General features: G+C 50.2%; 1 protein-coding gene across 2 annotated transcripts in view; it reads right to left on the reverse strand.

Annotated features, from left to right (window-relative positions):
• The window catches only part of CIB4 (calcium and integrin binding family member 4), an 82,129-nt gene that overhangs the window by 18,280 nt on the left and 41,035 nt on the right, over positions 1 to 22,814 (reverse strand). Inside the window, exons 1-3 of one of the 2 annotated variants that reach the window (XM_081156704.1) lie at positions 21,727 to 21,798; positions 21,239 to 21,273; positions 17,427 to 17,523 (exon numbers count right to left, since the gene is read on the reverse strand). In XM_081156704.1, coding sequence (XP_081012830.1) covers positions 17,427 to 17,523; positions 21,239 to 21,273; positions 21,727 to 21,780 — 186 coding nt within the window. In that variant the 5' untranslated portion in view covers positions 21,781 to 21,798. Of the gene's footprint in view, positions 1 to 17,426; positions 17,524 to 21,238; positions 21,274 to 21,726; positions 21,799 to 22,814 lie in introns of those variants that run through there. The other variant, XM_081156705.1, reaches the window with a different exon arrangement.

Here is a 22,814-nt window from a genome sequence, read left to right on the forward strand (position 1 = left end):
ATAACATTTAAATGAATACAACAAAACTAAGCACCTAACAATATAAAATTTACAATGTTCAGCAGCCAATAAAATATTGCCAGTTGTGCCAAAAAATCTGGAAAACAACGCCCACAACTAGTAGAAAAATCAACTAAAGGGATAGATTCCCCAAAGGATGCAAATGATAGGATGGGCAGGCACACATGTTGAAACAATTATAAATATGCTACATGTGTTTAAAAAGTAGAGAAAGGTCTGATGAGAAAAACTATAAACCCATAGGTTCAAGAAGCTCAACAGAACCCAAGTAAAGCAGAAGAAACTTGAAGAAAACCACATCATAATCAAATTGCCAAAAACCAGTGCTAGAGAGAAAAACATTTTTCAGGAGTGAGGAGGGGATAAAATGACACTAGATTTTTTTTATCAGAAACAAAGCAATCAAAAAACAATGACACAGTATCTTTAGCTCTCCAAAACAAAACAAAACAATAAAAGCTCTCATGCTATTGTTCTATACCCAGCAAAAATATCTTTCAAACCTATAAAGGCAAAAAAATTTTTCCCCCCTGGCAAACAAAAGCTGAGTGAATTCAGCAGCAGCAGATCAGAGCTAAAAATATATTAAAAGTAGCTCTTCAGGGAGAAGAAAAATGCCAGAAGGAAACTTGGATCTACATAAGGAATAAAGAACACCAAAAATTATAAATATGTGAGTAAATACAGGCCTTTTTGCTCATTTTAAATTCTTTCAAAGAGACCCACATATATGGCTGAAGATTTCAACATCCCTCTGTCAGTAATTGATAAAAGGGGAAGAACATAAAATTATTAGGGATGTAAAATACTTGAAAAGACTATCAGCCTAACTTGAGCTACTTGACATTTTACTGAGCATTCCACCCAACACAGTAGTATACACATTTTTTTCCCCAAGCACACTTGGAACATTTACCAAGACAGAGCATCTGCTGAGTCTCAATAAATTTAAGAGGATTTAAATCTTACAAAGTATGTTCCCTGAACTCAACAAAATTAAATTAGAAATCAATAACAGAAAGATATCTTGAAAACCCTCAAAGTCAAAGAAATCACAAGGAAATTAGAAAATAATTTGAACTAAATGAAAATGAAAACACAGCATATAAAAATCTGGGAAATGAGCAGCATTAAGTGCTTTTATTAGAGAAGAAAGGACTAAATGTTTATTTAAATTTAAAGAAAGGTCCCCCATCCTTCGGTGGGAGTTCCTCACTGGGGGAAAGAGAGGGGTCAGGTCTATTTGGTGGAGTCCATTCTAATGCTGTGCTCCTGGGCTACTTGCACCTAAGAAGTGTCTGCCCCTGGGGACATGAAAGAGCTTGTCACCAGGGGTAGTGGTTTGGAAACCAGAGGTAGATGGAGCTTCTGGGCTAAATTAAGAACAGATGAGCAGGATTTCAGGGGGAGGAATTCCTAGTTGTGGGCCTAAGCCCAGTCACCCTTCAGCACTAGAGAAACTCTACCAGAAGGTGGCAGTGTTGAGTCGGAATAGTTCAGTCAGTTCAACACAACCAGCGTGAGAACCTACTGTGTGCAAGGCAGTCGGTTAGGCTGTGGCACTCTCGCCGGCAGGTGGCAGGATAGATATTACCACTCTATTTTACAAAGAGAGGAAACTAAAGCCCAGAGAAGGAGGGCTCAAACTCCTAACTCAGTGCTCTGTCTAAAGTGCCATGCTTACGCCATTGGGCATTTAATTAATTTTTTCGAAGAAAATTTCTCAAAATCACATTCCTGCACACCCAGAGCAGTCAGGGTTCAAGGCATTACCCTGAGTCCCATGCCCCTGCCAGTTGGCAGCTGCTCAGAGAACAAACCATCAGAGCTGAAGGATGCGGCTTCCTCAGTTAGGGATGAAAGATGCAAAGCTCATGACCTGAACAAGTCCATGAAGCAAATACATCAGACGAGTTCCTGTGTGCCAGGCACTGGGGCCCCCAAATGATGGTGATGCCCCCTCTGTCCTCCATGAGACACAGCCCAGGCACTGACTCACAGAAATGTCTTCAGAAACAGGCAGGTAGAAGTATCTGAATTAAGTATAAGCAAAGCAAAATGACAAGAGCTAGGACAGGGTAATGTAGCCAGAAGGTAGCACTGACTAAGGGCCTGGATGGAGAAACCAACTAGAGGGCAGAGACAAGGTCAGAGCCAAGGGCAGATTCAGGCAGGGGGCAGGATGGGGCGGGACTCTGGGAGATGCTCTGGACCAGGATGCTCCCCCTTTTTCACATGCCCACCAGCTCTCTCCTCTCCTCCCAGGCTGCCCAGGTTTCACCTGTATGGTTGAGATTGTTAAGTAGGGGAGAGCAACACGGAGCTTAACCTGGACCCTGACGCCCCTCAAAGGCCCAGATTATCCGTGTGATCTTCACAGGTGGAGAGAAGCCTGACGTTTCCATTTCAGGGGAGTTGGGGGACAGAGAGCACAGAGGATGAGAAATTCACTTAGGTGAATGCACTCCCTCTGTTGGCCAGGCCCCAGAGGCACCCTTCTCGCCAGTTGTTTATAAGAAAGAGTCACTGTGTTTTAGATGTTCAACCTTCCTGAAGTCTAAAAACAGAGAGGCCCGTATGCAAGCTGTCTCCTAGTGACAGATGGGTTGGCAGGGACAGGCTGAGGATGTGTCCTGCCGGCAGCTGGAGGAGGCTTGCTAATGGAACAAGCAGGGGAGAAAGGCAGTAAAAATGTTAAATATTATTAAACATCCATGGGAGCACGCGTCCTGAACCTGGCTCAGACCCACCAGGGCAGTCTCTCCCCAAAGTCTAGGCCCGTAGGTACCTGCTACTGCCCTGAGCTACCTGCTAGCACAAAGGAACTCAGGGGGCTGCAGGCCTGAGATTCTGGGGCGTCCCAGGGGCCTAGCATTGTGCTTTGGAGGCTGTAGGTGGGAAGTGGAAGGAGCAGAGGCTCTGGAGTCAGACTGACTCTAAAAAGTCAGTATTATATGTTTTTATTTGACAGCTACAAGATTTGGATGTCTTGCAGCTTTCGAGGTTTAGACAATCTCAGTGTTTCAGTAGTGCATCTTGCCCAAGCAGGAAAGAATAAAAGGAACCAAAAGACCAATTGTCCCCTCACTTGTTTATCACATCTATTAGAGGAGAAACAAAGTTTACACTATAGATAAGTGTCCATTCACATTTGTACATTCCCATTTGTAACAGCTTGAGATCAACTAACTCTATGGTGCTTGACAACATATTAAACATTCAAGTTCCTGGTTAACAAGAGTAACAACGGAAACAAGCTGTGTGACCTTAGGCGGATCTTTGAGCCTTTCCTTTTTCCCATCTGTAAAATGGGTACAATCATAACTTTGCTCATGGGGTTTATAGGGATCAGATGAGCTCATATTTGCAAAACACTTGGTACTGGCAGGACCCAAATAAACACAGCTACAGTTAGTAATCCCACACCCTAAATTCACTGTCCTCCTGTAATATCAGCTGCACCCCCAGACACTGGCAGAGCGTGGAGCTCCCAAGTAAAGTTGTTACCTGGGCCAACATGCTGCCGGGAGCTCACCCTGCCTGCCGATGGGCAGCAGAAATGTTAACTCTCGCACCAATGGGCACCTGTGGCCCAACATTTCCTCAGGGTCAGCAGCAGACTGTGGCCAGAGGCATCACCTCCCTGTGAAACCTCCGTGGGACTCCAGGGAGAGCAGCTCTGGTGGGAAGAGGGTGAAAGGGGGCTGACATGGTGAGAATATAACCTCAGTTTGCAGCTGAGGACAGCCCATCACAAAGAAGCTAGCACCCCTGCTGTGCATCTGAGTCCCATAGGGAGCCTCCATCAAAATTCACATCCCTTATGCCCACCCTGGGCGGATGAGCAACACCTGGAGGGTTAGGGCCCAAGAATCTGCAAGCTGCCCGGGTGGTTTTTATGTAGCCAATCCTTAGACAACACTAAGTCACAGAGCTACCAAGCGGCAGACATGACATCAGATGTTGCATACACATTCTGCCCCCTGCCACTGTCTCCTCTAGGACACAGCCTCCCACCCAGCAGGACACGTGTGGGGACAGGGGCTGGGCAGGAAGTGGTGTACAGCACATACGAACCTCTAACCTCACCGTAGAGCTAACTCCCAACCTAAAAACATTAGTTTTGCACAGACACCTCACAGAGCTTCCTCCAGCCCCCCTTCCAATCCTTCCCCCCAATCCCACCAGCTGAGGCCAGGCCCGGTGGAGGTGGGCAAGTTACATCACCTCGACCCACATGGAGCCCTCCCTCTTTTGATCTCTCTCCTTGCTCACAGTCAGCTGTCCACCTGTGACAAACTGTCTTTCCTACCGACGTGTCCTTTCACCGTTTCCCCTCTTACTTCCCTCTTCCGATTTCTGCCAGGTTTATTTAGGAAATACTTCTATTTACTGCCTTAGCTATATTCTGATGAGAACCACTTCTCCCAGAGCCCCAGATAAAGTGCTGTTGTTGAATGAAGGACTCTCTAGATCAGTCCTATGGCTTTGTTGTTTTGTTGAATGACTGGGAGAAAGAGAAAAAAGTTGCATGTTGGGAGCTGGGTCCTGTGAGCAGGAAGACCCTCTGCTCCCAGAGGCCAGGGCGGAGAGAGGAGCTGTCTGCCCAGGAGGGAAGGGGCAGTGGGGGCCGTCTAGGAGGTGGGGCTGAGGAGGACAGATGGAAGAGGGAGAGGGGAGGAGGTGACAGATGCAACTGCTCCAAGAGGGGACCCCTCCTGAGACCCACCTACCCCCTCCCCAGCCTGCAGCAGTGCAGACCAAAATTTGTGCAGTGCTTGGCATGAGTGCAGTTTCTGTGGAAATCAGTGAAAAGGTAAAGTTTTATTTGGCTTAATAGGAATTGATGCAGATATGCAGGAGATGAGACATAAGAGAGACATAAGAGCCCCTCTCCCTTGTTCCTTGTAAGCCTCCTCCCCTCAAAAAGAACAGAAGAATGGGGGGCTCTGTGTGCTTGCAGGCAGATCACAGCTATTTCAGCCTGACTTGGGGAGGGCAGGAAGGCCCCCAGGTACACTGGGCTCATGAGTTGTTTTTTCTTTTTTTAATGCTGTTGCACCACGACCAGCATTGACTCTTGGCTCAGGCTGGGAACCTAACAACGGTTTATACGTTTTTCTGTGGAAAATGCAAACAACATTCTGAGCAGCCCATAAAAAATCTGTTACAACACAACCTGTACCTGTACTTTAAAGGCCGTTTGTGCAAAGCAGGAAACTGTGACTAACGTGATGAGGTCACCAGGGGCAGCCCAGGCATGGGACAGCTCAGGGAACTGCCCAGAAGGCAGCTCCCCTGCTTCTCCCGAAGGGGCAGGGCCCTCCTGGTCCCTGCCTGCTGTTTACATGCCGCCTTCCTGTCTGTAAGCAGGAGGGGTTCTCAGACGGTGTCCCGGCTGCTTTGCAGCTGTGTGGGGACACCCACCGGGGGGGCCCCCTGGGAACATGCTCCCCTGTGAACTCTGTAGGATGTATATCTTTGCCTCGAGACGATTTCTCTTTTATCAACACATCTAAGCAACAACAGTTGATCTATTTCGTGTTTCACTTTGAATCAACTGATATAAACTGAAATGGACACACACACCATGGGGCCTCCACCACCGTTTCTCTCTCTCCCTCCCAGTGACTCTGCACACTGCAAACTGAATGAAGCAATTCAAAGGTCCTTTATTGTTTCACTCCCCAGCATTTTAGACAACTGAACATTTGAAACCCCCAACTTCCTATTCCTCGCTGTCCCCTGAACCTGGGAACATGGCCCCAGCCCCAACAGGCTGCCTGTGACTGCTAAGGGCCCCACCAGCCAGCCACGACTCATCATTACCTAGGCATCTGGTGAGCGCCCACCGGGGCCCAGGCCGCCAGCATCACACTTGATTCATACCCTCCCTCAGGCCCAAGGGGGGCGAGCAGGAAGGGGAGAGATGGGTGCTCCTTAAACACTCTGTCCATCCGGTGCCGTGCCAGCCACAGTCACGCGCATTATCCCATTTATTCTTCATGCCAACCCAAACAGTAGGTATCAGTAAGTTCACTGCATAGAAGAAAAGCAAGGAGCAGAGAGGTTAAAGAACCAAATAAGAAAAAGCCCAGGAACTTGATCCCAGATCTGTCTGACCCTCAAACCTGAGCTCTTTGCACGGAGTGTGTTCCAGGAAGAGGCTGCGTCAAAATGGGAAGAGAAAAAAATGCGCACGGAGGTGTCTAGCTCTTGGGACAGCAGGCAGGTCCAGGCTGAGCGCCAAGGAACGTGCTATGACTGGTGCCGACTCCAGCTCAAGGAGGGCCAAGGGCAAGAGTGAAAAATGTCCCGTGAGTCCTGGCATTGGGGGGGGCGAGGTGAGCAAATGCTGGGTCACAGGAGCGATGTGGATGGAGTTCTGCACCCCGGTCCACGGCTGCTCCCTCCAGGATGGCACCTGCTAGACGAGGTGGAGACCTGGAGCTGGGGCCGATCCCAAAGTCAGCAGGAGATGCTGAGAGAGCAGCACATCTGGGGAAGTGCTTGAGCAACACCCTCATGGACGATGGAGAAAACGGATTGGACCACGACGTGCAAAACCACATGCAGAGTGACCTTTATGAGTCTGTGTCAACTTGGAGAAAGGTCTCTAGTGCTGTGTCTCTATCTTTTATCATTGACTTGGATTAAGGATATTTAGGAGCCCAGGTTTTTAAATTGTGTGCTTTTTACTCCCCTTGAGACATAAATATTTTTCCATGTTGCTACATAGTCAGTATTATTATCGTTTAATAGTTACATAGTTCAGATTCCTGGAATGAACAGGCCTATCTTCCTAATGCCTCCAGGGAAAACCTGGAAATCTAAACTAAGAAAAAGCATTTTTTAAATGAAGAAAATAATACATTAGGATGTTTATTGGGAAATTATTTGTAGTAGCAAAAAATAATAATCCCAAACCGGAAACCATGCTAATGTCCAGCAATGAGAGGATGGTTTAGAAAATCAGAACTCAATGCAATTATGCAACCATAAAATGATAATTACACAGACTATGTAGCAATGTGAAGGAACATTTATGCCTAATGGGGAAAAAAAGCACAAAATAAAATTATATTTCTGTCTACAGTGATGTAAAATAAATAGTGCCTCGGGGGGAAAAGTGGCCAAAGAAAATAAGAAATGACAACTTCTGTTAGGGTGGCTGGGTGCTAAAGAATTACTTTTAGAAAATGTATTTTAATGCTGACATGCTATTTTAACAATAAATAAAAACCAAGTTTAAAAAAAAAGTACACTCCAGAAACAATCCGCTAAGCAAGCAAACAAGCTTTCTTCCTAGAGGGTGGGAAGCAAGAGTTGTTGCTGCTCTTCTGCTTTGTAATCTGCACACCAAAGGCTGGGCCCCAGGCAGAGCTGGCCTTGGCTCCCAGACCCAGTGAGGGGCTGGCAATGCGCCTCTCCTGTATGGCCTGGCAGGAAATGCTCAGTGAAAATGCAAGTTCCCTGGAAGAAGGCTCCAGTTCATCTTCTGGTTTGGGTCTATACCTCTCCAAATACATTCCTAAGTGGGTAGCCACATGCTATTGTTCCTCTATGAATGCTGCCCCAAATCCCATTCTCCTGCCCGGAGCATTTTAGCTTTGTCACACCCATTCTCACCCAGTCTTCAGAAAAACCCTCTGAGGTAGGCAGGGCTGCTATGACTAGGTCCATTTATTATTATTATTGATTTTTAGAAAGAGAGGAAGGGAGAGAGATATAGAAACATGGATGAGAGAGAGACATCTACTGGCTGCCTCCTGCATGCCCCCTACTGGGGATTGAGCCTGCAACCGGGTATGTCCCCTAACCGGGAATCGAACTGTAACCTCTTAGCACATGGATCGATGGTCAACTACTGAGCCACACCAGCTGGGCTAATTAGGTCCATTTTTCAGGTGGGGAAAACTGAGGTCATACAAACTGCAAACTCCAGTCCAGGACTTTCAACAGCAAGCTTGAGGAGCCTGGGAGACCTGAGGGGCTGAGTCCTGGAGGCGTCGTCCAAGCCCAGCACACAGAAGGGGCCTGTGACTCTGTTAGGGGCTGAGGCCAGAGCTAAGAGGAGGGGAGGGTCCCTGGCAGGTCTCTCTGTGGTGGGGCCCGTGCTGGACCTGGCCTGCCCTTCCGGGGCCTGAGTGAACATGTCCCTGCACCCCAGCTGTGCAGAGCCCCAGTGGCCCACGGCTCCAGGCAGGCAGCACACGCCGCCCCCCATGCCAGCCGCTCATGCCGCTGGGAAGCCCTTTGGAGCTGCGGGGAGCCTTGTTCCTGCCGAAGCGGCGCATGCCCGAGGCCTGCAGAGGGTCGAAATCCTGGGAACAGAGCCCCGGCCAGCACCTCGTTAGGAGGCCCCAAGGCGGGAGGGGGCCTTCAAGAACAATGTTGTTTATTTTTCTATTTTTAAATAAGTCTGAGGTCTCTGGGGGCACAAATGAAGTTATCGGGAGACACGAGTGGAATAAAGCCTCAAGGCAGCAGCTGGGAGGAGCCCTTGGGACCAGGATCTTGAAGAGCTGAGATGGGGTTTGTTTATCTTGTGCTCTGAGAGCGCAGGACTGGGCCCAGGGTGCTGGACAAGCATGTCCCCAAGCCCTCTACAGCCTGTTCCCTCCATGCCGCTGGGGAATTCGGGTGCGAGCAATACTTTTAAACGATTCCATCAGTGTCATGTGCAGCTGGTGGGGGGGAGGCGGTTCCACCCCTGGAAGGAAGCCCGGGTTCACTTCTCACCTCGGCCACGTGAACGTCTCCCAGTGGGCAGAGCCCAGTGGAGCCACCGCACCGAGGGAGCCCAGCCCTTCACTGCCGGCTCTGCCACCAGGCAATCTGTCCATCAGCCAAAGCCTCCCTTTGCTCAACCAGCACCAGGGCTGGCCATTTGCTCCTTGCGTCCCAGGTACCTCTCACCAGGAGGAGCAATGGGTGATGTGCGTACCTAGGGAGAGCTGGGCCACCCGTCTCACTGAATCCTAGGGCAGCCTGGGAAAGGAGACTTGTCATTCCCGTCTTAAGGGTAAGGAAACCAAGGCCCTGAGGAGTTGAGTGACCTACCCCTCAGCATCCAGACTCAGGTCCACCTGGTTCCAGAGCCCACTCCTCCCACAACGCCACACTGCCTCCCAGGTGCTCCAAGCAAGGGTGTTGCGTTGTGCTCCTGGGAGCTTTCAGAGAAATCATGAATCACTGACAAAAGCAATTAAAGGGCTGCGTGGACTTGGCTGAATGAGAAATACCTCCCAGGAAGTGAGGAGCATGGTAAGAAGCAAGGAGAGCTGGACTTGTGGTTAATGGTCCTGGTTTGACTCTGGCCCTTGCCGGGTACCAACTGGGTGACTGTGGGCAGGTCACTTAGTTACTCCGGGCCTGAATGTTCCCCCCTGTGAGCCAAAGTCAATAACAGAGCTACTTTCCGAGGTCGATGAGAGGGTCTGATTAAGATATGACATATGAGGCAGCAGGGGAATGCTCAAGCTCTGTACAAATGAAAACAAAACACCTCTTCAGTTCCTGCTCCCACACAGCAATGTGAAATATGGGTTGAGCAAGTTGCACCAGGCAAGTAGTGGGGAGTCCTTATGCATCGCCCCCTTCCAGAGGCACCACGCACAGGCCGCCACTGCAGGGTACAGAATCTCCCACCCAGGATGCACTGGGTGAGGAGGCTGACCTTGGCCATCCCTTCAGACTCCCTTCATCCCCATCATCCCAGCTTAGAGCCACAGGGCATCTGTGCCTTGCCCTTGGTCCAGATAGAAAGTTGGGACCAAGAAAAAGGAAGGAATTGGCCCAAGACCACTCAGCCAGAGGAGGGAAAAACTAAAACTAGAAACCCAGAGCTCTTCCTCGCTTTCCAGGCTTCCCTAACTACCTGTCTGGGAGGCATGACACACCTGGACGATGGGGAAACCGAGGCCCGGAGAAGAGCAGCAATGTGCTCAAGGCCGCTGACTCAGTGGCGCAGCCAAGGCTAGAGGCCAGACCCCATCTCTCCGCTGCTGACTGCTCAGCCCAGAGCAAACACTGCATCCTACATCACTGAGCTTTTTCTGAAACCAACCACTTCTTAATTCTTTGGCTGAATGTCTAAATAAGGATTTTTGCCAATTCTGAGCCCTGCTAACTGATGAAGTTGTCAGAAAAAGATCTAATGATGCTTGAAAATGCGGGGAGTGAGCCAGCTGCCAAATTGCCCTCCCAGCTCTGACTCTGCATCAGGGAATTGGGGACCCTCCCAGTTGGGGGTTGCTGGAGGTTGAGACTCTGCTGCCTTTCATCAGCTGTGTGATGTGGATGAGTTGCTTAACCCCTTTGATCCTCTGCTCCCCAGCTGCGAACAAGGATAATAACTCCCTCCTCGATGGGTTACTTTGAGGATTAAATGAGATGATGTGTGTGTGACATTTCAGCACGGATGCAGGGCAGGCTGGGAGGGTGGGACAAGGCCAGCTGACGACTGAGGTGGCCATGCCTGCAGCCCTGGGTGAGGGAGCTGAAGTCACCAGCTCCATTTGGGGAAATGCTGGGTCAGCCCTAGTATCCTGGGGTGGGGGCTCTAAGAGCCAGCATGCTTCTCTTCAGTGGGATGAAAGGCTCTGTGTGGCCTCAGGCCCTGTGAGGTGGGGCCTGGGTGTGGGAGCCTGGGAGGCTCACCCTTTGCTCTCTCATTTCTCAGTGGAACATTTGTCCCACTCAGGAGTCTGGGCACTAGGGGTGGGGCCTGGCTTGGGGGCTTGGGAATCAGACAATTCCCAGGCCTGCCACAGAAGTCTGAGAGGCTGGGCTCTGAGAGGGGCTCTCCCAAAATGAGCTGGATCTAAGTACAGGCCTCCCCAAAAAACAGGAGCCACATATATGTGATCTGCCACCCAAGGGTGGGGCTCGGGTGGATGTCCCAGCTAAAGATGGGAAAAGCCATTTCCCCTCAATCACCAACTGCCCAGACCACATCTCTCCTTTTTTCCTTCCTCCCCCTGCTACATACCTGTACACACACATAGACATGTATGCATGCATTCGTCGCCTGCTTGGTGACCTTCCAATCTTCCCCAGAAGATGGAGAAGAAAGAGAAGGTCTTGGGTGCAAACGTGTTTTTGCAGTTCTGTGGCTTTGCATAGAACAGTTAACTTTTCATGGACTCAGTTTACTCGTCTGTCAGTGGGGAAACACCACTGTGCTTTACAGACCTGCTGTGAGAATCAAATGGGGCGGAGCATGAACAGGGCTTGCAACCAAGAAGCACATGACTAATGGCACAGGACATTTGGGGCTGGAAAGCAGAATTGCTGTAACCATGAAATCTGCTTCTATTTTTAGCAAGCCATGGAGAGTATCTGAGGGTGAGGGAGGGGCCCAGGCGGTGGCCTAAATACAGCATGAGGATTATCACTGGAGCCAGCTGTCCTAGTCTGGGCTATAGGTGATCAAAGATACCCCTCCCAGCACTCTGCTTTCCCTGCGTGCTCAATTCTACGCCCACTGGCTGAATGTGATGTGCTCAGAGGGCCGCCCTGAGCTCATGGGAGCCAAGAGGTGAATGTCAGGAGTGAGCAGGCCGGCTCCTCACAGGGAACAAACCTCAGAGTTTCCTCAGGATGCGGTGGGAGCAGAAACAGCTTAGGCTGCAGAGGGGAGCCTGGGTTCCATCTCAGCTCAGCCTCTGATAGGCCCTGTCACCTTGTATGATCATGTCCCATCTTTGGGCCTCAGTTTCTTCATCTATAAAGGCCTGTCCACTCTTGGGAGGTGTAGTGAAGAGGTGGCCTTGAAAAGACTCTGACAAAGTTGATCAAAAAATGCACAGGAAGACCCCTGGAGTCCGGGTGCTGCCTCCCTTCCCACTGCAACCTCTTCTTAGGTGGACAGGTGTGCCACCACCCATGGCACAGGGGCTCAGGAGCCCAAAGGCCTCTGGGATCCCTTCTGCCCTGGGCTCTGCAAGATGAAGCAGGACGGTCATTTGTAATAACAGAGTTTTCACTGGACAGATTGCTTACCCCCTTTGACCCTCTGCTTCCCCAGCTGTCAACATGGATAATAACTCAGCCAGCCAAGGGCTGCCGGGAGTTAGTGTAGGTGCCGGGCGGCTAAGCACTGGCCTGGCCCAGCAGGCGGACCACTAGGGAGGTCCTTCTGGGGCCTTCAGGGAGGGGTGCTGTTCCCAGTCCTGCCTGGCTGCCCCAGAAGCCACTCAGCATCCTAAAATGGGGGGGGGGGGGGCGTACGCTGACAGAGCATGACCAAGGTGTCTCAGCTGGGTCTCTCTAGGAGGGATGGTGTCCTCCAGGTAGCCTGGGTGAGCATCCCTGGGCTCCAGCATTTGGCAGTGGAGTCAAGAATCATCGCTGTAAGGCCCCAAGGTTTGCGATTCTCCCATTTGTTCTTAACCCCAAATTTCCTGAGAAAAGGCCTCATAAACCCACAAAACCTCAATCGGTGCTCAACACATAGGAAGTGCACAGCAACGACTTACAGGGTGAATGAATGAGAACCAGGTGTGGGACCCCTATTCATCAGCCTCTAAAAAATGTCTCTTATCCATGGGAATTTCCCTCTGATAATCAACAGGACAAGCAATGCCATTTCCCAGGGGTCCTTGGGGGAAGGAGGGGCTCCCAGAGCAGCCTGGCTGGGCTGGGGTGTGGTGTGGGGACGGGTCAGCATGGGAGCAAGGCTGTGAGGACAGCAGCCAAGCGGGGTGTTTGGGAAGTTGGGAGTGGAAAGCACAAGAGGACAGTGTGGGGCAGCTGCTGTGTGTGTGGAGGATCCTGAGACGGCAGCGATGAGGAGAGGGTGCTTCTGAGATGTTTACTGAACTCCAGGGATGCAGGTGTTTCTCCTCAGGAAGACGACAGATTGAGCACTCGCATCTATTTCCGTTCCCTCTGACACCCAGTAAGACTAAAGTAAAGGGAGCCTTTAGAGGCTTGACCTACAAAAGCAGAGAGAACGCAAGAGAACAGCAGCATGACACAGTGACACTCGAGGAAAGCAGATGAATGAGCGGTGACTGACCCAGCAGGCACAAGAGAGCAGGTCCCTGAGCCTGCAGTGGGGAAAGTGGAGTATCAACCTGTTCCACATCCCAGAATCCTCTAAAGGCTCTGGAACTGACAGTACAGGTCTTGCTGGAAATAGAGGTCGGCTAAAAAGAGGACAGACTGAAAGTCTTGAAAGGCAGCTGGAGTTACAGACTTCCCCCCTACTTGACATTGTGGGGTGACTGCCCCTACCCAGCCCCCACAGAAGATTGGAGGGTTGTTCTCTGGGACGAGTGCAACAGGCTTTCTGCTCTGGGGATGTCAACCACAGTTGAGAACTGGAGGTTAAATAAATACATGCATGCTGCAGTCTGAGACTCCACCAGCCCTATTCCCAGACTCAGCTCCAGAATACTGGCAGCCAGAACTTCACTCCCATCTTCTCTAGAGTGTCCCCAAGAACTGGCCCCTTCAGCTCACTCTCAAGGACAGCCCCAGTCGATAAACCCCACCCAAGGACTTGAGCTTTGAAACAGCTTTTTAGCACCCACCCCCCACTCTAATGATGAGAAGACAGTTACCAGATATCCCAGGAAGGCCTCTGGCAGGAAAGACAGAGACCCAAACCAGCTAGTGGGAAAAAGCATTTGGAGAAAAGGTCGGAGAAAATACTGCCTCCAGGAAAAGAAGAGAGGATACTATTTAAAAAAAGGAATAAACAAAGAATAAAACTGAGCTCTTGGAAATCAAAAGCATGATCGCAGAAGTGAAAAACCCAATTAGAGTTGGAGATAAAGTTGAGGAAAGTTCCCAGGAAGAACCAAGAGAGGAAGATGAAAGGTAGAAGAGAGGAAAAGTAAAGGACCAACCCAGGATGTGCAACATCAGGATGTTAGAGTTCCAGAAAGGAGAACAAAGGAAACAAAGGGGAGAAATTATCAAAGGAATAATTCATAGAAATGTCCTTGAACTGAAGGAGTTTCCACCAAATGGGTCCTCAGTGTGCCCGGTACATGGAGAAAAGGATCCACACTAACATTGTTTGTAATTCAGAATAGTAGGGGTCAAAGCAAAGAGCATAAAAGTTCCCAGAAAGAAAAACAAACAGGCTACACAAAAAAACATCAGGAAACTTCTCAATAACAACAGCAAAAGCTTAAATGCAATAGAGTAATGCTTTCCAAATTCTGAAGAAAATTGATATCCAGCCTATAATTCAATTTCCTCTAAGCTCTCAATTAAGAGTGAGGGGAGAAAAAGACATTTTCAGGTATGTAAGGTGTCAGAGCATTTACCTCCATGCACCCTTTATCAGGAAGCTATTAGAGAATGTGCTCCAGCAAAACAAGGGAGTAAACAGAGAGAGAGGAAGAATGGAAATGGCAGATCCAAGGGACAGGTGAAAAGAATCTGGGTGATTGTGATAGGAGATCCTGGAGTGACAACATGTACCAGGCTTAGCAGGCAACCCAATCCTGATTCGAGCAGGCCTGAAGGCTCCAAGAGAAAACTTGCCAAGAAAATGGAATGTATAAAAAATGTCTCACTTCTGAATGCCTTTAGAGGAGATTCAGATGATTGGCAGAGGCTTGGTGTCAACTTAATGATAACGTAGAAAACTAAGCAAAAGCAGTGATTACACCGGGAAAGGCAACAACAACAAAATGTGCAGAAAGGGGGGAAAAAAGCATAGCTTATTTCATGGCTCAGCTCTGAATAGTGTGTGCAGTCATAATAATGTAACAATGAATATTGATCTAACCCAAATTATTATATAACTCTATTGGGAGGGCAGGGGGAGGGAATGATGTATAGGATGAGTATGGGGTGGGGGGAGAGCTAAACCTCTTCTCTAAGAGGAAGTCCAAGGCTGAGATATTAAGAACGGGTAATATAAGTGTGCCCTTTGGAGGCAAATAACAAGAATCATCTAAGAGCTGAAAATTGTTGCTTCCAGAGAAGGGAGATGAGGGTAACCCACACACAGCAACTTGACTCTTGGCATGCATGAATAATTTTGATTTAAAAACGAAAATAATAATAATAATAATTTAAAAACACATTCCCACCCTGCTGGTGTGGCTCAGCTGGTTGGGTGTCTCCTGTGCACCAAAAGGTTGCTGGTTTGATTCCTGGTCAGGGCACTTGCTGGGGTTTTTTCGGGCTTGGTCCCGGTAGGGGGTGTGCAGGAGGCAGCAGATAGATGTATTGCTCTCACATTGGTGTTTCTCTCTCTCCCTTTCTCTCCCTCTCTCTCTAAAAATCAATTTTAAAGAATCTTTAAAGAAATGCATTCCCATCCCTGCCCCTCCTTGGTGATTTCTTGAATAAACATGAGGACTTCTCATTGCTGAAAGCCTTGAGAGTGAGTTCTTCGCAAGCTATTCTAAGCTGATAGGCCCAGCCTGTAAGTAGGCTTCAGAAAGGCTCAGAAAAACTGGGGACAGAAAATAACTGAGATGGAGCTAAAACCTCAGGAGCCACACCTGGAGTGCCTCCTGACACCTCAGTCAGGCAGGTTTCCAAATCACTCTATGTTTTCAGGGTTGATGCTGGGATAGGATGTAGTAGGGGCCAGCTGTGCACAGACCACCCACCTGCAGGAACCCCAGGGTGGGAGGGGGGAAGAGGCCAGAGGAGAGCAGTGGCCCTGTTCAGTGTGCAAGCTTCCAGCAGCCCCGATCTGAGACCCTGAGATCTTCCCACAGGTCCTGCCACCCACAGTTCTGGGCCCGGAAATTAGAAACCCGGGTCACACCACACCACTACTCATTATGTTTACAGAAAGCGAGATTGTTATTTACAAGAACAGAAACACTGAACTAATTTACTTTTAAATACACCAAATAGAGCAGCAAAGAGAAAACAGAAAGCTTCTGAGTGGAAGAGGCAGGGCACTGGCATCAGGCTTCCCCACTACCCTCTGCTGCCCAGGCCGCTCTCTCCCCTGCTCTCTGCTGAAGGGCAGACCCTTCCCAATATTAACCAACCAACCAACCCACTTTCTCCATGCGTGAAACCAAGTTAAGAAAACAGAGCTTTCTTCCCAGACCACTCAAGCCCCTGAGCCAAGTTACAGCCGTGCCTGGAGCTCCCTGGGGCCCCATTCTTTAAGCCTTTTCCAGAGATGTGTTCTGGGCAGTGTGAGTCACGCAGCTCAGCTCCCGTCCTTGGGGCCTCAGAGAACACAGGGACACTCGGGCCCCCACCTCCCGGCAGGCTCTCCTTGCTCACTTGGGAAGCAAGTCTTCTGCTTCACCCGGGATTGGAAAGACACAGAGGGGGATTTTAGTCCTAGATCTAAACCCCCAAAAGTAATCTGTGGGCCAGTGGTGGTCAGTGACAAAGGTCTTGACAACCAGTAAGAAAGGGAGAAAAATAGGATAGAGTGGGATGTGAGTAGAAAGCACTGTTCCTGCTTCCAGGATTAGAACCTTCCATTTCTGTTCTAAAATGAACATGTTCAAACATAAAATGATGATTAGGTGAGTGACATATTTTTTAATGTCCTTACTTGGCAAAATTGGAAAGTTGACATCTCTAGTTAGTCCTTCCTCAAAAAATGAATTGGGGCAGGGGTGGGGGGGATTTCATTGACAATGAAAGTCCGAAGCCTGGGACACAGTGTGACGGATGACACAGAAGAAAGTAAGACCACGCCCCAGGTCAGAACCACAGACCAGGGAGGCGAGGAGGGCTCCGATGCATGTAGGCCGGCCTCCTTTGGATACCCAAGTGTGGGCCACCCTCCACACCCCTGCCCATTTCTTCGTCTTCTCTGTTCCTGCCTCTACGTCAAGCCCGAGCTCTGTGCTCTTTCTCTGTCTCTGACGGAGATCTGTCACTTTGTAGCCCTTATTCAATGTGTGTCCCCTCCACCCATGTGGTCTCTCCCTCAGGGTACCTTCCCCCCAGGTCCCTGCCCCCTTCTGAGAGGTGCCCATAGCTCTCAGAGTGCACCTTATTCCAGACAGAAATGAAGATGGGTCCTATTGCACAGTGACAAATTCAAAGCATTTTTCCACCGAGATCTGAATGAAAAATCCGGAAGCCCGACACCACTGTGATTTGTTAGCCTGACATCGCCTCTCCATGCGTTGAACAAATTTTAATTAAAATCTCAGGAGTGATTATAGAGCCCTCTTATTGTGCACCTCTGGGGGAAGGGCAAGGTCTGTCTATTCACAAAAGGGACAAAGGCTTGAGGATGGTCCCTAAAAGATTGGGAGTGGGGGGCGCCGACAGCTCAGGGAGCGCAGCCTGTTGAGTGCAGGGCACCGTGGGGAGCACGGGGAACTGCCAGCCATGCCCTCCGCTCCACCCACTTCGCGGGAGGAACCCAGAGCAGCTCTTTCAGCCCCTCCGCAGCAGGTCCCAGTGGCACCCCCCAGCCTTCCCCACCGTCCTGGACTCACCCGCAGGGCCGGCAGGGAGCTGACCTGGTCTATGGTCAGGGTCGCCTCCTTGTAGTACTTCCCAGGAGGGCAGAGCTTCAGGAAGGTGTCGTGGATGCTGAGAAGAGAGACGTGATGGGCTGGGGAGTAGAGGCCAGCAAGGCCCCCCCCCCCACTGTGCTCTTTGGAGGAAAGGGACTCAGGACTGATTGACACAGAAAAAGCAGTTATAAATCACCCCACCCTTCCAGAAACATCCTTGAGGCTCCAGTGCACCCAGCATACCATGGGGGACAAGTTTGGGAGGGAGCCGAAAAGCGGGCTGTGGGATGGATGGGGGGAGAATTCCCCAGGAAAGCACTGGGGGGGACTGAAATACACAAGCAGGAGAGTCATCCTGCAGGGGAAGGGGGCCATGGGAGTCATCTGCCCCAGCCCAGAGGAGTATTTTATCACTGTTATTGTTAGAACTGCAGGGGGGCGGTGATCATAAAAAGCAAACTGACTTTCAGTAAATTTTATTAATTTTTAAGAACTCTCTGAGGCAATGTACCCATTTGGCTAGTGCTCAGGGCAGACTTCTCCCCCTGCCCCCCATCCGGCTTTCCCACTGGGAGTGCCTGCCGCATGCTGCCGACTCTCAGGAACATTTTTCATAGACCCTGCATAACAGTCTTACAGGATAGGACCATTATCTCTAATTATAGATGAGGAAACTGAGGCTCCAGGAGGAAAGTAACTTGCCTAAGGTCACACAGTGGTAAGAGTGAAAGCCAGAGCTGCAGACACCCTGGTTCTTTCCTCAGGAGCCCAGAGGTGTCAGGATGGCGGAGGGAGACAGAAGGAACCTCTCCTGCCCCTGAAGCCCTCTTCTTGTTTACCAAGCGCCATGTGCTGGGTGCACTCAAGCCCATTGTCTCATTGAATCTTCCCAACAACCCTGGGAGCGGCATAGGAGTGATCATTTCTATAGATGGGTAAACTGAGGCACAGAGAGTTTAAGGGTTGTGCCCAAGGTCAGACAGCTTGGAAGAGATGGAGTGGGGTCTGAACACTAAACCAGATTCTTTGGGCTCTGCCGCCCACCCCTGAAGTGTTCCTCCCCACCTAGGTGAGGCACTCCCAGCCCCACCCCTCTGGAGAGCCTTCTGGGGAAGGGGTGCTGTGGGGAGGGCGCTGCCCGGATTTCATGCCTTCCCAGGCCACAGGGTGAGTGGGCTGCCCGCACATGAATCGTGGCTGCATCTTAGCTGCCACAGAATGTTCTCCTCCTCCAAATATGGATCAGCCGGCTCTAAGTGGAGCCCTGAATTAATCACTAATGGACTCAAAGTCAAAGCCATTTAAAAAACTCACACACTCAGCCTGCCAGAAATCCTGCAGCGCAGGCTGTGGCTCTCTGCACACCTAGCCCAGACACAGGGAGGGGCTGTCTGCCCTCGGAGAGGAGGGGACCAGCTCCACTGTGCACCCTTGGGGCACCTTGAACCTGCCACAACCCCTCTCAGGCCTCAGTTTCTCCTGTATAAGATGAGTCTCCGTGATCCCCACCCCCTCCAGTTCAGGCATTCTATGACAGTTTCTGTATCTCTCTCTGTTCACCCCTTGCCTCTGTGATAGATCCTCTAATTTAGTGGTTTTCAAGTGGGTCATTAGAATCGTGTAGAGGGCTTGTGAAAGGAACCATGTCCACCCCTGGAGATTTTCATCTAAGGCCTGGGTATGGCCCAGGCACCTATAGGTTCTATAAACTCACGTCTCTCTGGTATAGGCAGGACTGAGAACACAGCTCCAGTGCAGGCCTCGATTTCCGTTCCCTAGGCCCATCATGGGCTTGGTGACCTGAGCCATGGGGTCACTAGTCCTTTGTCCGTGGGACAGCCTGCAGCTAATTTATAAATAGCCTTATCTTTAGCCTTTAAACATTTAGTCCCATGGTCGGCTACTTCCAAGGTGTGTGACTTGGGTAAGTCATTTCTCTGAGCTGGTTTCCTTGTCAAAGGGGATGAAAACACCATGAAAGTAACAATGAGCACACTGAGCCTGACCCTGTGCCGGGCGCTGCTCTGGCCCGTCGTGAGTTAGATCATCTAATGTCTTGATAACAACCACGTGAGGGTAGGTTCCACTACTCTTGTATCTCACTTTTTTTATGACTGTGGAAACTGAGGCTCAGCAAAGGTAGGAAACTCACCCACAGTCACACAGCTAGGAGGTGACAGAGCCGAGGATCCAGGACTTCTGTTTCCAGGAAGCAAGCCTGTCACCACCCCATCTGCTGACCTTCTACTGTTCCAGGAATGGCCAGGACAGGGCCTAGAGGCTGGCAAAGTCTCCCTTTCAGTGGCTACAAATTTCTCCGATGGATTGATTCTCACCTTTTGGATAAGCTCTTTGTGAATAAATGTTTAATATAACATTATTTGTAAAACTGAAAACCATAAACAACTTACGTGTGCATTACAGGGGGTTGGTAAAATGAATTGTGGTTCTTCCGTAGAAGGAAAGCTCCATAGCCACTGAAATGAGGCAGAGCTCATGCACTTTAAGTAAAACCAGCCAAGATGAAAACTTAAAAAAAAGATCCAGGAGTGTATGAACGCTACACTATAAAGGGTAAATGCTATAGTATGAATGGGATACAGCTTTTGAAGGCATTATATGTAGGTCTCTCTAGGAAAGATTCTCCTGAAAGGCTAAATGAGAACCTGACTGAGCAGTGGCTACCTTTGGGGACAAGGCCTGGGAAAACTGGAGGGAAGCATTTACTTTTCATTTAGAACTTTCTATGCTATTCGAATTTTCTAGCCATGCTCACATATTATGTTTTAAAATTCTATCTTATTTTTACTCAAGAGTTACTTTTTAGAAAATCTCAGTAGGGTAGTAGGATATGAGTCATTGGGAGTTTTGTCATATTTTTTTCTATATTTAAAACAATGAATGGATTTTAATTTTCAAAGGAAAATAATATAGTCCCGTGACTGGCCCTGGTCTCCACAGCACCCTGTGTCCTGGCCTTCACTCAGTCCCCATTCGTGCCTGGGGAGTCTCGTGCTTGTGGCCAAGTCACTGGCCTCTGGGACTCTGAGTGGGAAGTGAGGCTTTCAGGCCAGACAGCACAGCGGGGGAGAATGAGTCCCAGCAGAGACAATGAGGGGAGAGGGTCCCAGTCATTGAGGGTCTGAAAGTGGTCTTTCCTCCAGCCTCACCCCACCCCATGCCTTAGTGAGCTCATTTATTCATCTAACAAGTTTTTGTTGAGCACCTGGCTTGGGCTGGGCACTCACCCATCTCTCTCTCACGCCTTCCACTCCTCTGGGATCCCACGTGGGGTTATCGTGATGGGTGCCTTTGGCCTGGAGCCTTCCCCACTGGACAGAAACCTGCCCGAGAGCAGGGACGGCACGCTCACCCTTACCCCCCAGTGCAGTCACAGTGTCTGCCACATACCAGGCGCTGAAGTGGGGGTTGCCAAGAGAGATTCAGTTAGCACACCAAGGTTACCCAGCCAGGAAATGGTCCAAACAGGCTTCAGGCCTGTTTCCTGAGTCCTTTCTCCGTTTCCTCATTACCCCATGGAGGCCCTGTCCACCTCTGCGATTCTATGAAGAAACCTGCCTTGGATCCCCCAGCAGCCTAAAGCCTGACGTTTTACTCATCCCTCGTCGGGCCTGGGAATCACCTCAAACCCTTGGGCCTGGGGTCTCTGCCTGCTCTGTGCAGCCTCATCTCCAGGGCTCTGTGGCTCTGAGCAGGGACCACAGAGCACCTGGCAGGGACCCGGGCAGGATCCCAGCTCAGGGGGAGGGAAAAGGGGCCCCTTTACTCACCACAGGATTTCATTTCTGGTCAGGAAGGTCAGGGCCTACAACAAAACAGGGAGAGGTGACCTGCCCACTCCATCCAGCCCTGCCCTGGCCTCCCGCAGAGTGGGGAGCTTCGGGGGCTGGGGTGGAAAGCACACACTCTCACCCACAGCCAGGGAAATGGAGGCACCCCAGCCCTCAGCAGTGATGCCTGAGGTGGTGGCAGAGAAGGAAACGGTGCCCTTCCCCCTCCCCTGTGTCTGACAGTCTTGGCAAGGAGTTTGTTGGCACAGACCTGGAGAGAGAATCAGAGACAAGACTAAAACCAGGCTGTGAGCAGGAGACAGGTGGAAAGGAGGCCTCGGAGGCCTAGACTGGGCCTTAGCAAAGGCCAGGGCCACCACTACTCTGACTGGCAGACTCTAGAGCTTCAGGTAAGAGTTCTCCTGCTCACCCCACCTGCCTCAGGAAGCTGCCTCCTCTGCCCAGAGTCTCCAGCCTGATCTACCCACCTGGTACTCTTCCAGGTCCTCCCAGTGTATCTGGTACCGCAAACACTGTCCCATGCTGGCCACACCTTTCTCTCTCCTGACAGCAGAACCTTTGCCCCCAGGGCTCACCAGTTTGCCTGACCAGGTGATCTGGTTGCCGTGGTGACCTGCATTCCACCTTCTGCCCATCCTACCTGAGCTTCTGAGTGGGCAAAGAAATGGGTTCTTTTGGTTCTCGAGGCTAATAGACACCACCCCCTAAGCAACAAACTGGCAGCCCACTGGCAGGGTTGAGTCCATACTGTTGGCTCAGGAATCTCACTGCCTGGGTTCGAATCCCAGTTCTGCCCATGCTGACATGTAACCTTGGGCAAGTTATTCAACCTCTGTGTCTTGGTTTCCTCAACTATAAAATGGGAATGATAATCATGGAATATTGTGAGGGTTATTTGAGTTAATACAGGTATCAATGCCTGGCACATAATAAGAGCTAGACAGACATTAGCTATGGGAACCATGTGCCAAGCGCTGTGCCAGGTGTGGGGACACAAAAGGGACATTTCACCCCATCAGTCAGGGTCCCTGCAGGAACAAAGGGTTCAAATTAGGGTAATTTGAAGAGGGTCTAAAAAGGGAACTTTATGGAACTTGCCACAAAGGCAAGGTCAGGGTGTAGAGAAGCCGCCTAGGATAGTGCAAAATCCTGGTGCCAGTCACCACAGAGATGCTACCAGCCCTGGCCCAACACACATGGGATCAATATCCTAGCATCACTCTTTCCTCTTCTTACCTCCTGGGGGATGTAAGAAGAGCAGGGGGAAGAGTTAAGCTGGAAAGACAGAGAAGCCCACCCAGCATTAGTGATCCAGGCCAGGAGGAGCCTCCCCAAACCATCTCCCGCTCCCACCTCCCTGGTGGTCTGCACACGCACCCTCACCGTGCTGTGTGGGTTCCTAGGTCCTTCCACACGCTCTCCTAGGTAAATACCCCAAGGGCTTTCTGTTGCAGCTAATTTCTATCTCTGGAAATCAACTGCTCGTTTTTCTTCATCTGTCTTTCCTGGAGGTGGAGACCAGCAGAAGAAACCCAGGAGACCCCAGTCCCTCGTG

Source organism: Miniopterus schreibersii, assembly GCF_964146895.1.
Source record: "Miniopterus schreibersii genome assembly, chromosome: 13".
NCBI lineage: Eukaryota > Metazoa > Chordata > Mammalia > Chiroptera > Miniopteridae > Miniopterus > Miniopterus schreibersii.